Genomic DNA, 14,412 nt, shown 5'->3' with positions numbered 1-14,412 from the left:
AGTTTTTACCCTTTTGATTTGGTTTAGTAGAACACTGAAATCCCAGAAACAGACCACTGACTTCATGTAGGCATGAAGAAGCTGATTTTACATGTTTTTGCTGATGTCTGGTTTTTATTACCCCATTCAATTACCCTTTATTTAAACAGATATCCTTACAGCCTGGATTATAAAATACTTAAGCAGCTTTAGGCATTCTAAAAATTTAACTTTTAAATATTGATTTTTTTGATTTGAACTTAAAAAACCCTGTTGCTACTGGAAACAAACCGTAGAACATAAAAGGTATCACTGTTTGGATGACTATATAAACACACTAATCAGCCCACCACTTCTCCCTGCTTTGCTTGTACCTGCAATGTTTATTTTTAAAAAATAACAAAATTTTAAAAATCATTAAAATATTGCATATAACTCAAAAATCAGGATTAAACAGAACTACACTACGAGCCATGTAGTTAAATCTCAGTTCATGCAACGATTTTTTCTGCTGCCTTATCATACATAAGCCAGATGAACTACATTTAGACATGCAAAAGTCTTACTTAAAAAAACAATTTCTAAGATGACAATGAAGTACATAAACAAAGCAATTAAGAACTTGCCACATCTCAAACACAAAAACTACAAATAGACTTCGATACCACAAAATACCACAATGTTCTATTTATCTGTACTATTTAAATATTCTACAATTAAGACGTATTTCTTAAAATTCATACAGGAACAGTTCTAGTCATAGATTTAGAAGGAAGGAAGAGTTTACCCTCATCATTTCATTCTCCAGTTGTTTTTTCCGATGCAAACGCTGCTGATGTGACTTGAGTATATTCTCCACGTGCTGCTCCATGAAGAATTTAAAGGCTTGAGGGGAATAGCTTTGAATGCGAGACTCTCTTCTTTCTTCATCTTTCTTGTTTTTCCTAACAGGAACAGGTGATGTTGTAATTTGTTTCTTTTCTTTATCTGTTGAATCAACACATTCATAATTCTTTTCATTCTCATCCTCCTTGGATAAAATAGGTGGTTCCTCCTTGTTGAGCTTGGGTCCTGTTTCATACAGATTGACAGAGGGATTCTGGTGCAACAAGTGTTTTGGGTAAGGTGGTGGGGGACCCTGGTAATTTGGAGCCTCTGCAACAGAAGACATAACTGCCATATTTGTAGATGGACTCTCAGAGAAGGGAAGGGTCTGAACGGTTTGCACTGGTTGTGGCATCCAGGAAGGGTGAGTGGGCGCTAAAGCAGTCTGTAGCTCTGGTTTTAACACACGCATACTTTTTACTGGTTGCTGAATGGGAGCTGGCGTTATCGCTGTTACTGTTGTAGCTGAAGGCTGCGAGCTGCTAGAGTGACTCTGCCTACTCCCATGATGGTTGTTGAAAGAATTAGAGCGTACGGGAAGATTGGGCTGCCACGTAGGCATGTCATGCCCATTGCCAGGGGATGACTGCGGTTGCACAGGGGAAGGCTGTGACCAGGATGCGGGTATTCCAGCTACATTTGTATTATAAAGTTCCATGTTGTGACTATTTCTATTTGGCACCATCATTGCCTGGGGAAGATTCCCATTGGTGTACGCTGAAGGAGGAGCAGATCCTCCTGCCTGCATCTGCAGTGCTGTGGGACTTTGCCTGTTAGTTGGATTCATGGGGTATGGGGGTGGCTGGCGACTCACTGAGTTGCCAGACACCACATTCTGGTGAACTATGAATTCTGCTTGACAATTCCCATTTTGCATTCCAGCTCTTCCTGAGGGAAAACTAAATTTGCTGTTGGCAGAACTCTGCATGATTATTGGTTGCCTGCCAATGGGGACAGTGCTCATGCCTCTCTGAGCCTGTGTGGAAGAATTTATGGGTGGAGGATTCATAGGTGGAGGTGGGTAACCATCCTGCCACGCTCCTGGTGGCACTGGAGAAATTCGGGAGATCACATATTCCATGTTTCCAGAGTAACGCTTTGTCTGAGAGTTTGGTTCCCAGGAAGGAGGTGGAGGAGTAGTTCCTCTCGGAGGGGGTGTCTGTCCTCGAGGAGGTGGAGGAGGAGGAGTGACACTCCTTATCTGTGGTAGAGGCGGGGGATTCACTCTTTGTCCATTGCCAGGATGAGCCTGAGCAAACGCTGCAATGCCAGATCCAGATAACGGCCTTCCTACATCAGGCTGAGAGCTGGGACTCTCTGAGCGATAAACTACACCATCTCCCAGGGAAGGGCCGTGCCTCTGAGGAACCAAGGACTCCTTAGAACCCTTCCAGCTCTGCTTGCGGTTAACTGATTGCTGTACGGTCCCTGCTTTTACAAGAAGAAAACACAGCATTTATATTATTGGAAAGTATTTCTATTTACTGCTTTGAATATTTTATTCTTCTGCATTAATTACTCCAGAAATAGGATGGGAATTCTCTGACACAGCATAATCCACTGTACTTCACGTGAAAAATTTATCTCTATCTAGTAATACACAGCATGCTCAGCACACAGTATAAGAGCAAAAAAACGCAATGAAACTATAGTAGCAGAGTTTTTAGAAGTCACTTTTCTGAAGATGCATTTTGCTTCAGTTACAGATGCACTCAATTTTTAATTGAAAAAATGGTAATATGCAAAATTTAGGCATACTATGTAATTTTAATCATCCACACACGCAACTCTCAGATGTTCAGTACAAACGCAAAAATGCAATAGCACAGAAAAATAGGTTTAGCCAGGTTGCTATTCCTTCCAGTTTAACACTTCTAATAAATGAAGTGTTCTTGAACTAAAATTTAACTGAATGTTGTAGAACAGTCTGCTTACACTCTTGTACGCATACAGTTCATCCAAAATTGTTACATACCTTGCATGTGAAATTCGATTAAGTACTTTAATTTTAAAAGTTATGTCTTTATGGGTAGAAGTGTCGTATATAGGCAAGAATTAAAATGGTATGAAAGTAAAACTTAGAGCCAAACTCTACAATATATTTACTTTACAATGCTATTTTGCATCATGTAAACAAAATAATATGCAAGGAACTGATAGTGCATGCAGTCTCATTGTGCTTTTTACAATGTTATTACTGCGATACTTGTAAACACATACAGTACCATAACTGCTGAAAGTCACTGCATCTTCAGTAAAAGAATGTGTTAATTACTGTATCTTTGCAAGTAACAGCGAAAGTCATGGCTAAATGGTGGCATTTAGCTAGCAGCTTCATACAAGCACCAACTATCCCTGCTTCACGGACCAACTGAAAATAATGCTGTACTTTGCCACTCTTGACTGCTAATTTTTCCTCATACCTATAAGGTCAATTTAAAATGTATCTTTATAGAGTTAGCAGCTCAGTACTCCAGTCAAACAGAAGTTCAGTATTTCTGCTGCACGTGAAAGTTACAGTTTGTTTAGGTGTGTGCTACTAAAATCTGGTAAAAAAGAAAAACATCAAGATGTATTAAAAATGTGCTTGCATGTGTTAAGAGAGCAATAATATCAAGTATCATAATTCTGACTCTATTGCTACTAAAGCTATAGTCTGTCCCCTAACTTCTATAAAAACATGAAGTCTGCCTTAAAAACCATACAAACAAAATCTGGAACCAATCAGAAAATGAAGCAGAGAGAGTGATCTTGAAATAGGACACCTTAAAATACAAATACTGTAGCCATATGATTGAGATATATATATATTTACACACACACAAAAGTACACGTACATAGTGCTGCTGTGTGGGAGAGTGTGTGAAAATAAGATTTCAGTGCTCACCACTGACTTCTAAATGGCATCTGACACTGAGAACAAAACATTGGCATCACACCAATGAGGGACAAATATTACTAGAATGAGATCTGAATGCCATTCTTTGTATAAAATACTTACATACAATACTAAAACTCTACAGTTATAAAAAGAAACATTTAAGAAATTCATGTCAAATGCACCTATCTTTCAGAAGAACTACATTATATACTTTACATGCTATTTTTAAAAGCAAAAAACTGTATCAACATCTCCTCTGTTCCACTGTAAGCATATGAAGGAGGAAAAATATTTTCTATTTTTCACCTATAAGAATACACTCAGTGAGTTACTGAGTTACCATGGATACACCTACCTGGTGGTTTCATACCTGCATTTACAGGTCTTGCTGCTGCTGCAACCATCTGTTCCCGACGAGGGTCCTGGTAGCTCATTTTACTTATAAATTCGATTGCAGCTTCTATACTACGGTTGTTAGTTTGTCTAAGAGCCTGTATAACCATATCCTAAAAAGAAAATTATATACAAAAAACAGATTACAAGAAAATGGCAAATACCAAAAATCATTACCCTCCAGTAATTTTACCAAAGTGCATAACGGATTTCTCTCAATCAATTTAAAACTAATTTTAAAATGTTTTCTCCACAACAGATCCTCCAAAACACTACTACAATCTGGATCTTCAGGGAAAAAAGTTAACTTGTTGAAGCACCCTAGTTTGATGTAAATTGTGTCACTTTGCTATTCGTACAACCAGGTTACTTATACGCACTGAACCACACTACCCAGGTAACAGCTAGTTACATGATGACCAGAGATCCCTTCCAACCTAAGTTATTATATGAAAGATACCCTAATGTGAAATTCAGAACTTAAGGTTTTGCTCATTTTCCTTCAACTCAGCACGACTTTTTACTAACAAATATCCATTAGTTTCTCTCTAAAGAATTCTTCCTGATGAGGGCAACATTATTGGCAGAATTTTATTATTTTTGGGATAGACTTAGGCTCTGTGATCTTAGAGATCCAAACACAAGTTTTGACTTGATGGACAATCCCAGCGTGGTCAATGGAAACTGTATTATGGACCAGTGGGTTCTTCCACTGGCTTGGAGGAGATCAAGGTCAAGCAACAGAGGCAGAATTTCAGAGATAGTTAAAAGTCAGGCACTGCTCTCCCAGTTATATTGCACGGGATTTGTGCAGCTGACTCAACAAGTCTGAAACAAATCCACAGCATAACTCCCTATAATTAAGCACACTGTCTTTAGTGATTTGTTATGGCCATACTTTGTTGTATCAAAGCAATCATTTCAGTTCACATTATGTTTGAACAGGTTTCCTACATATGACAGTATTCACCTCCTACTAAAATCAATGGAAAACCAGAGGGCTCAGAAAGGAAGTATCCATTTCAAATTCAAACTCACATTTATACTTTCACAAAGCCTGTGTACATTTTTAACACTACAAACGTACAAAATTACATGTAGCCTTCAGAAACAGTAATTAAATTCAGTGAACAAAGCAGAACCTTAAAAAAGGATTTTAAAATTAAAAGATACATATAATAAGGTTGTTGGAATGTTTCCAGACCAGCTGACATAGTTAGAAAAGCAGATACAACTTCTGATCTCATAGCTCCTTCATGAGACATGCCTATTATAGGCAAGACTGATCTGTTGCAAAGAAGTATGTTTTCAGCACCAGTACACTATTTGTTCATTATGCAAACAGGTTAGGTTGTCCAGAGTATTTAATTTTCAATTTCAATACACTTTTAATAGGACCCATCATTTATTTGACGGTCCCAGAGAGTGGTGGTCAATGGAGCTAAATCCAGCTGGCGGCCGGTCACAAGTGGTGTTCCTCAGGGCTCGGTGTTGGGACCATTTCTGTTCAACATCTTTATTGATGATCTTGATAAGGACATAGAGTGCATTATCAGTAAATTCGCAGATGACACCAAGTTAAGCAGGAGTGTCAATCTGCATGAGGATAGGGAGGCATTACAGAGGGACTTGGATAGGTTGGATCAGCGGGCCAACGTTAACGGCATGAGCTTCAACAAGGACAAGTGCCGGGTCCTGCACTTGGGCCACAACAGCCCCATGCATGGCTACAGGCTTGGGGAGGTGTGGCTGGAGAGCTGTGTGGAAGAGAAGGATCTGGGGGTTCTAATTGACAAGCAACTGAACATGAGCCGGCAGTGTGCCCAGGTGGCCAAGAAAGCCAACGGCATCCTGGCTTGTATTACAAATACTGTGACCAGCAGAAGTAGGGAGGTGATAGTCCCCCTGTACTCTGCACTGGTGAGGCCACTCCTGGAGTATTGTGTCCAGTTTTGGGCACCTCAATATGAGAGAGGTATCGAGGTGCTGCAGTGAGTGCAGAGGAGGGCAACGAAGCTGGTGAAGGGCCTGGAGAACAGATCCTATGAGGAGAGATTGAAGGAGCTGGGGCTGTTCAGTCTGAGGAAGAGAAGGCTGAGGGGAGACCTCATCACTCTCTACAGCTACCTGAAAGGACATTGTAGAGAGGTTGGTGCTGGTCTCTTCTCACAGGTGAGTAGTGACAGAACAAGGGGGAACAGCTTTAAACTCCAACAGGGGAGCTTCAGACTGGACATTAGGAAAAAAATTTTCACAGAAAGAGTGGTCAGACAGTGGAACAGGCTGCCCAGGGAGGTGGTGGAGTCACCATCCCTGGATGTGTTTAAGGGTTGTTTAGATGAGATGCTGGGGGATATGGTGTAGGGGAGAACTTTGTAGAGTAGGGCTGATGGTTGGACTTGATGATCCCAAGGGTCTTTTCCAAACTGAATGATTCTATGATTTCTACCTATTGACTTCAATTTTCTTCTTAATCAGTTTCAAAACCAAATCTACCATCTTTTTAGCCGAGTAATTCTACAAGATATAAACCTAAACCTACAGTGTTCACACCGCTGAGGCATAAAGACACAGAGAATCTCAAAATACGGAACCAGCAATATTTTAAGAGATGAAATTTAGTTCCCTCTTCGCTAACCAGAGGACCTGAGTAAGAGCCAAAGGATGTCTCTGCCCTCTAGCTGAAGAACAAAAACCTTGGTCACCTACGTGACATGAAGTATTCAATGACTTGAAGAGCATCTCCTCACACAACATGAGGACTGCCCTTGAATCCTAATAAGCAAGAGAGATTTCCTGTAGCTATTTAAGGTGTTTTATTTCAAAAAACCAAACAAACACTATCAACTGCATTCTACCATAATTACTATACATATACATATTACTATCTATATACACACTATATATATATATATACACACACACCACCCTGATATCAATAGATACCTCTCTATCTCTTCAGCTTTAACCCTAAATACCACTTACTACTTGAGGGATAGGGGGTAATAACCAGAACATTTATGACATTCAATACATTTTAAATAAAATACATTTTTAAAAAGGTAAAAATATGCTGCTTACAGCTGGACAACATACCCCAGCTATGATCCAGTCCATAAAACAATCCCAGCTCAAAATACATTCTCATTTCATTCCTGCTTGCTGTCTCAAATACCCCCCACCAAGAAAAAAAGCTTTCCTACTTCAGCTGTATCTGTCCCTGCTGGTGTTCACAGGCCAATGCCATATGGACTATGGTGGCAACACAACTGTGGGTTAACACATGGCAGAAACAGCTTATGCTGGCACTGTGCCTGAAAAAAGGTCCATATAACCACCAGCATCCTGGGAATTCCCAGTTGTATCCAAGAACAAAGGGCAGGAGCAAAAGGCTTCAAGTTACAAAGGATCCAACAAAAATTATCAACTTAAGATACCTTTCTAGTTTATTATCCAGCCACATACCATTCTTCAGCTGGCAAAAATGACTGCAGGTTTAATCTGTAAAAATGTGTTGTTTTCTTTTTTAAAAAGTAGATCAGTTCTCAGATCCAAAAAAACCAACCTGAGCAACAAACCACAGAGCAGGAGCAAATTATTAAAAAAACATCATTATAAAATCCTTCCATTCTTACTGAAAACACAGCCCGGACTGTGTATCCGAGCAAGCGAAAGGAACATGAAAAACCACTATCAGCACCTGACACTGGGCCATTGTTGAGGAAAAGCCAGTTGGCTGTTTTGGAGAGGCTCACTCCTGGTAGAGGTAGATGTCTCTAAATACCGAAGCATCACAGCCAGCAGAACTCATGAGCTGGTCACTACTACAAGCAGTGCACCCCTGTAAAGGCAATCCCTGTTGTGGTACTGTGCCTTTTTTCCTTTGAAAAGATGAACGGTTTGCTAGCTTTTTTTATTTAAACCTCCTTTTGTACTCAAGTTTACAGAGAATGCATGAAAACAGGTGTAATTTACTTTGGTGTGCAAATCCCAGTAAAAACACAGGAGCTGTAAGTGTATTAATTTATTCCTGGAAACCACTTTTTAGACTCCTTTCACTTATTAAAATGAATGGAAATAAATTCAGTCAATAATTTAAAAAAATAAATTGAACAATTATTTAGTTCCCTGTTCTTATAATGAAAATAACAGCAGAACAATTACTTATGTCCAAGATTTTCAAGAGGTTTGACATTTTTGTCTTGAGAGTGTACTGCAGAAAAGACACCCTGCAACTGGCTTTGTCATGTGCCTTGTTATTTTACCTGTATCTGACAAAGTGCATAAAGTAAGGATAGCCAAATTTCTTTCTCCAAAAAGCTGGAGCTTCTATAAGCCACAGATGTAAAAAGCTCATTAAAATTCATATCTGAAATATTTGGTACTGCCTTTTGAATTTAGAATGGCCATATTTTATCAATATATTTTAATTAAGCACAATGCAAAACTCTGTTGAGTATCAGAGGCAAAATCCATGTTCTAGAGTCCAGTTCTCTCTGCCTAAAACGATATAAATAATTAAAACAACCTACCGCATAAAAACAAACTGTACAAGATGCTTAAAAAACAAACCAACCAAAAAACAAAATCCAAGCCTCTCTAAATCCTTCTATCCCCTTCTTCATCCCCCATTATTACCAGTTTCACTACATCCTAATTAGAAACCTACCAGATTTTGAAGAAACTATTTTGTTTATCATTCGCTGTTCAAACATTCCATGATCAACACCCCAGCTAACATTTAGTATTATTTTATAGTTAACAGAACACCAAATCTTGAAAATAAATAAAAAAAATATCTACCTCATCAAAGCCAGCAGCTTGTAAATCTTGCAGCATTTGTCGATTAACTTCTGACGTTCCTTTGACAGCTGAGGTTGTTTCGTTTGCAAAAGGCAAAAGTGAGTTTCTTATCTCCTGCAAAACTTTATGATATGTTACAAATTTGGGGGGATTTCGGCCTTGTCTAGGATCTTCAGATAACATTTTGCCCATGCTGTGATCAGCTTTAGCAGCATCTGATGGTTTTGGTAAATTCCTGAGGCTCTCTCGTATTTCCTGTAGCATCTGCTGGCTGCTGCCAGTATAGTTACTGGCAGGAAAAGTCTTAGGCCTCATTTGTCTATAACCTTCTGGCTTCTCACTTCTCTTCATGAAAACATGTATATATGCAACCTCCACCAAGGACTGGCACACACCAAAATTCAAGGAAGACTGGCTGGTAGTTTCAGAACTTGTGAAAGCAGTGGCTCTTCACTGTGAAACTGTGATTCCTGTAGTGCTGGAGTTTGTCACAACCCAAAACTGCTATCCTGTCAACAAAACAAAACAAAAAATCCCATTATATGTACAGCAGTGAAAAAGTTTACAATGTAGCACTGGTGGCCATAAAATGTTCACACGCAGCACTGCCTTCACAGTTATTAAAACTATGCTAAGCAACTTCTTCAGGCAGTCTTTCTCAACCTAAATTACAAACTGTGTTGGGCTTCTAACAGTCCATTAACAAAAAAAGTTTTAAGTCCCTCAAGTGCGAACAGTCCTGAATTGCAAAGGATGTGGACAGAGTAAAGAGGAACTCAGTGTGGTGGACAAAGCTTTCAAGAGCAGATATGAACTGCTGTGCGTGCTACCCCATCACTGCTGCTTTGCCTTCCCTCTCCACCGGGTGCTGTCTCCATTCATCAGCCACGTTCTCGCCATCAACACTTTTATAGCAGAAGGTGCCAATTCTACTACCCAGTTAGTCAGGATAGGGACCAAATACCCAAATACCCTAGCTGTTCAACAATTCTGACATCAGGCTCCACAAGTAGATGGAACCAAGTACAAAGTACACCAGTGAGAATATACAGTTACCATGATTTTATTGATTCTTTAGCAGTCACATATGTAAAAAGTAAACATTTGCCTAGCTCATCACACACAACTTCATGATTTCTGGTATCATCTACCGTTTAAACCTGCTTAAGGGTTCAGTTTTCTAAGGCTGCCACAGACTCTTAGCTCAAGTCTCCTTGAACCAGTCTTCATCAATAGTTAAGCAATTTTTAAATTTATTTTACATAAGGGAAGATGAGAAGAGGGGGGAAAAACACAGAAAATTTAGTCAGACTTCTTTATTGTAAAATTTTTTAAGAACTCAAGCATCAAATTCACTGAGAGCATAGCTGTGACATTTGGTAAGGGAAACAGAACTTTCTGCCAAAAACAAATAAAAACCGTTTGCATTTTGAAGGCACTGACTCATCAGGGAAAGAAGCCTCTGTCTGCAGAGAACTCAAAACTCTGCATTAGTGCTGTGAACTGGATAGTCCTGTAGCACTGTAACTGGTATGGCAAAGGATGGAGCAACTTAGGTGAAACACTGAAGAAGTTAGAGAGCATTTGCCTCTTTAGAGTATCATGAAACAAAACTTTGGCAGTCTCTACTGATCCATAGGGGAAGATCAATTAGTAAGACTGCACAAGATACAAAAGTTACCTATTTTAGCACTGTCTTTTCTTCACAGGCAACTAGAAGAATGGTAAAGTTCAACTCACACTGTTCCTTTACTATAATACAATGTCCAACAGTAGCAATACTGAAATGTTCTTATTTTCTTGTTTCGAAGTGTTAAAAATTTGCATTCCTAGTTTGTTTTGAGGATTCAAATGTCTGCAAGCATCTTTTGTCTCTTAAAGAAGTAGCGTGCAGGAGTGTTTCTCATATTAGACATGAACTAAACAGGTGTCTAAGTTTTACACAGTCTACATAAAAGTCACTCTTTCTTCATCCAAGTTTCACTTCTACAATATTTGCACTGTCATAAACCAATTAATGATTCAGTGATTAAGGAAGAATACAACAAGAAGTTAACAGGAAAAAGAACCCTCTAATATACACGTGCAAATTATATGAATTAAATACAGATGCTAGCCATATACAAATAAAACCTGAAAACTTGAAGTACTACATAAATGTGAAAAGAAACACAAGGGACACCCAATTAATCTCATTCTCCTTGGAGAGCCACTTAAGATTTAGATAGTTCCATTAGAGAAATTACATTATTTCTTAGTTGCTACAACTGCACCCACAAGCTTTCTTTGCCCTATGATAGGTTCCAAACCTTAAATAAATGTAATTTGGTAGTTAAAGTTTTTTCCTACAGTCTAGCAGCATACAACTCTTCAGTGCTCACCGAATAAGGAAAAGATCATCAGACATGTAAGTGAATTTTAATAATACACTGAAATTTTGTTCAAAGTATTAAGAAATCTAGAATCAGCAGAAAGTACGGCATGAGAGCAATCAAAATGTAATTTAATTTTGACCACTTTCAAAATCATTTTCAAAACATGCCATATTTAAGACCATGTTGAAAATACTTTGTCAAAAACACTTTTTACAAAGAAAATGGAGTAACTATCTATACTTAGACCATTTTACTAGTTTTGCTATGGATGTTCCTTTTCTTTCCAATAGACCTGCTTCTAAAAAACACACGTGTTGGGATACATAAGTGTGAGGATATATGCCAATAGCACTTGAAAGAATCACCACCTCCGGAAAAGTGAAACCTCTACCGTAAACTCACGCCAAAACACAAGACAAGGCTAAGTATCTTTAGCAATCTAGATTACGTGTTCAAATTCAGTCAAAATTAGGAGTAATGACCAGTTCACCATTGGCAGGTTAACTAGATAGAACAGTTGATATTGATCGTGTCACACATATGCCAATGAGAGAAGAAAAAAAAATGTCCATACACGAGTTATTCCTTTTAACAAGTTCCAAAGGCCTGGAATTCAGGAGAAAACAGTTGTTTTGCACCTATGAATTTTACCATAATTTCATCTGGTATTTCAGTGTTCACTTTATGGTTACACCACAGGTAGTTAAGATAAGCAAATGTAACACCCCTAAGAAAAATCAAGGTTACATTAACAGGACACTTAAACCATAAATCAGGAGACCTAGAGCCTATGACCTAGGGGGGGGGGGGGGGAAATCAGCTTGTGCTCTGACTTCTTTAGGTGCAAAACTGAGAGAACTGTATTTCTTTCTGAAGTGCTTTGAGAACTTTAAAACAAGGATGTTAGTAAGTGTTTGATAGCTATTATTTTGCTGGCAACTGCAGCATAACAGGATATGGACTAAGCAGTTTGAAAAATAAAGCTGCACTTTAACATAAATTTTTAGCAAAAACAGAGCTTTACCAACGTAAACCAGCCAGTCCACTTATCTCCCACCACTTCCTAGCTCCAGCATAACTGTTTGTAAGGCCACACAGAGCGAACCAAGCTAAGGAACATACTCAGATAAATAGTAACTTTTTGCTGGGCGAGTTGTTTCTTTTGCCAGCAGTGATGGTTAACAGTGGTTTGATATGTGAAGCTACAGTCTTAATTCTCTGAAACCCAATTAAATTGGTCCTCCAGTTTAATGAAGTACAAGAAAGCAAGTACTACTAAAGTTCACCTTGCTTTACATATGAACCTCAAAATTCAGGAAGACATTTGCAGACATTTTAAAGCAAGAAAGTTTTGACTGCTCAGTAAGAAACCTATCTCAATTTCGTACTTCTAACTAGCAAACACAAACTGTATCCAAGGGAACTGATGTCTATTCCCCCTTGCAGTTTTGTGTCATTACATATAAACGATAAACCTGTTTGTTAATGCAGATATTTCTGCTGATGAAGTTCTCCGCTTCCTTAAAGGAGTTAAAAAAATAATTTTTCCTTTCTTTTCAAAATATGGAGATAAATTCTTTTTCTCTACAGGTCAAACTGTAAGCAAAAAAAATGCCCTGTCTCTTTACAATATAATAATGAAAGACTAGACTTAAAACCAGGCATTTGAATGAGAACACAGAATGGTTGTATGCAACTGCCAATAACTTCAAGTTTTTCTGGGGAAGAAAATACACAGCTTTATAATAGATCTGTAACACTTCTCCAGAAGTTCTGAACGTACTTTTAAATACTCATATCTCCAATTAAGCATTGAATGCCACATATGTAATCTACTTTGGTTCCCTCTTTAATGTACCTATTCTAATAACTTATTTTATACATAATCACAACACTTTATTGCTAAGGGGAAAAAAAAAAAAAAAACCACAAGAATTTGGTAGATGTAAAACTAAGTTTGTAAGGGCTTGGTTCAAACCAACAAAAGGAAACTGTTCTTTAGATAACAGGTCATTGAGCCATAAAGCAATTTCCCAAAGGATTCATTTCCAGTGCTGAAAGTTTCCATATGATGAGGAAAAAAATGGACCCTGAAATTAGTAAATAAAGACAACTATATACTGTCAGGGAAGACTGAGCGGGAAATGCCCAGAGGCAAGCTGAACGCTGCGAACATCGTGCATCTGCTCTGCTTGTTTCCATTCTTAGGCCCTGCTGTCTCCTTGAGCAGGACACAGCTCTTCATTCCTACAGATGTGGCCTTAGTTGGCCTCGGCAGCAGCAGCGATTTCCAGAGCACGCACGAGGGACCTTTACGGCCACCGGAGCACAGCCACTGAGGACCAAAGCGGCACGGCTACCGAGGCGATCCCTGCCGCGCACCAGGGCCCAGCGCTTGAGGCAGCACCCGGCGCTGGAGGCCTCGGCGCCGGGACGAGCGCTGGGCATAGGACAGCCGCCGGTCCCCCGACTCTGCCTCGGCGCCGGGACAGCCACGCTCCTGCCGCCCAGCCAGCCCCAGGCCGCGACCCGGGGGCGGCCTTGGGCAGCGCCGGTCCCCCCGCGCCGCTGGTCCCCCGCCCCGCGCAGGGGCCAAGCACCCCCGCGGGGGAGGCCCGACCCGGACCCTCGCCCGGCGGCGGCACAACGGCCCAACCGGCCCCGCCGCCTCTCCCGAGGAGGGCCAAGCCCCGGCGGGGGAACCAGAGACGACACCGTCTCCCGCGGCCGCGTCCCTCCCGCTCCCGGCGGGGAGAAAAGGGCCCGGGACCCCGCCTCCCGACCCCGGTCGGCCGTGCCAGAGAGGGCTCGTTATCGACTCCGCGCTGCGGCCGCGCCTCGGCCTCTCGCCCCCAACCCGCCGCCGCCCCCCCCTTCGCCACCTCGGCACAGCGGACCCACCTGCGGCGGGAAGGCGGCGGCGGCAGCGCCCCGGGCCCGGGCGTGGGCGCACGGAGCTCGGCTCGGCCCCGCCCCGCGCGGCGACGACGGCCGCGGCCCTCCGCGATGCCGGCAGCGGCTCCTCGGTCCCTCCGCCAGCGTCCGCCGCCGCCGCCACGGGCCTCTCAGTTCGGCGCCGCCATTTTGTCGGTGTCT

At 40.8% G+C, this 14,412-nt stretch overlaps 1 protein-coding gene across 6 annotated transcripts in view; it reads right to left on the bottom strand.

Annotated features, from left to right (window-relative positions):
• Nucleotides 1-14,412, bottom strand: part of LATS1 (large tumor suppressor kinase 1) — a 25,614-nt gene extending 11,202 nt beyond the window's left edge. For 2 of the 6 annotated variants that reach the window (XR_012628171.1, XM_074862877.1), the window contains exons 1-4: nt 14,218-14,412; nt 8,942-9,450; nt 4,101-4,251; nt 767-2,295 (exon numbers count right to left, since the gene is read on the bottom strand). Coding sequence is in view for 5 of the 6 variants with exons in the window: in XM_074862877.1 (XP_074718978.1) it covers nt 767-2,295; nt 4,101-4,251; nt 8,942-9,292 (2,031 nt within the window). In the remaining variant the exon portion in view is untranslated. Of the gene's footprint in view, nt 1-766; nt 2,296-4,100; nt 4,252-7,838; nt 7,980-8,941; nt 9,451-14,217 lie in introns of those variants that run through there. The other 4 variants (XM_074862878.1, XM_074862879.1, XM_074862880.1 and 1 more) reach the window with 4 other exon arrangements.

This window comes from Strix uralensis, chromosome 3 (assembly GCF_047716275.1).
Source record: "Strix uralensis isolate ZFMK-TIS-50842 chromosome 3, bStrUra1, whole genome shotgun sequence".
NCBI classification, from domain to species: Eukaryota; Metazoa; Chordata; class Aves; order Strigiformes; family Strigidae; genus Strix; species Strix uralensis.
The sequence above is the reverse complement of the archived record's forward strand: the minus strand, read 5'-3'. Positions and strand labels throughout refer to the sequence as shown.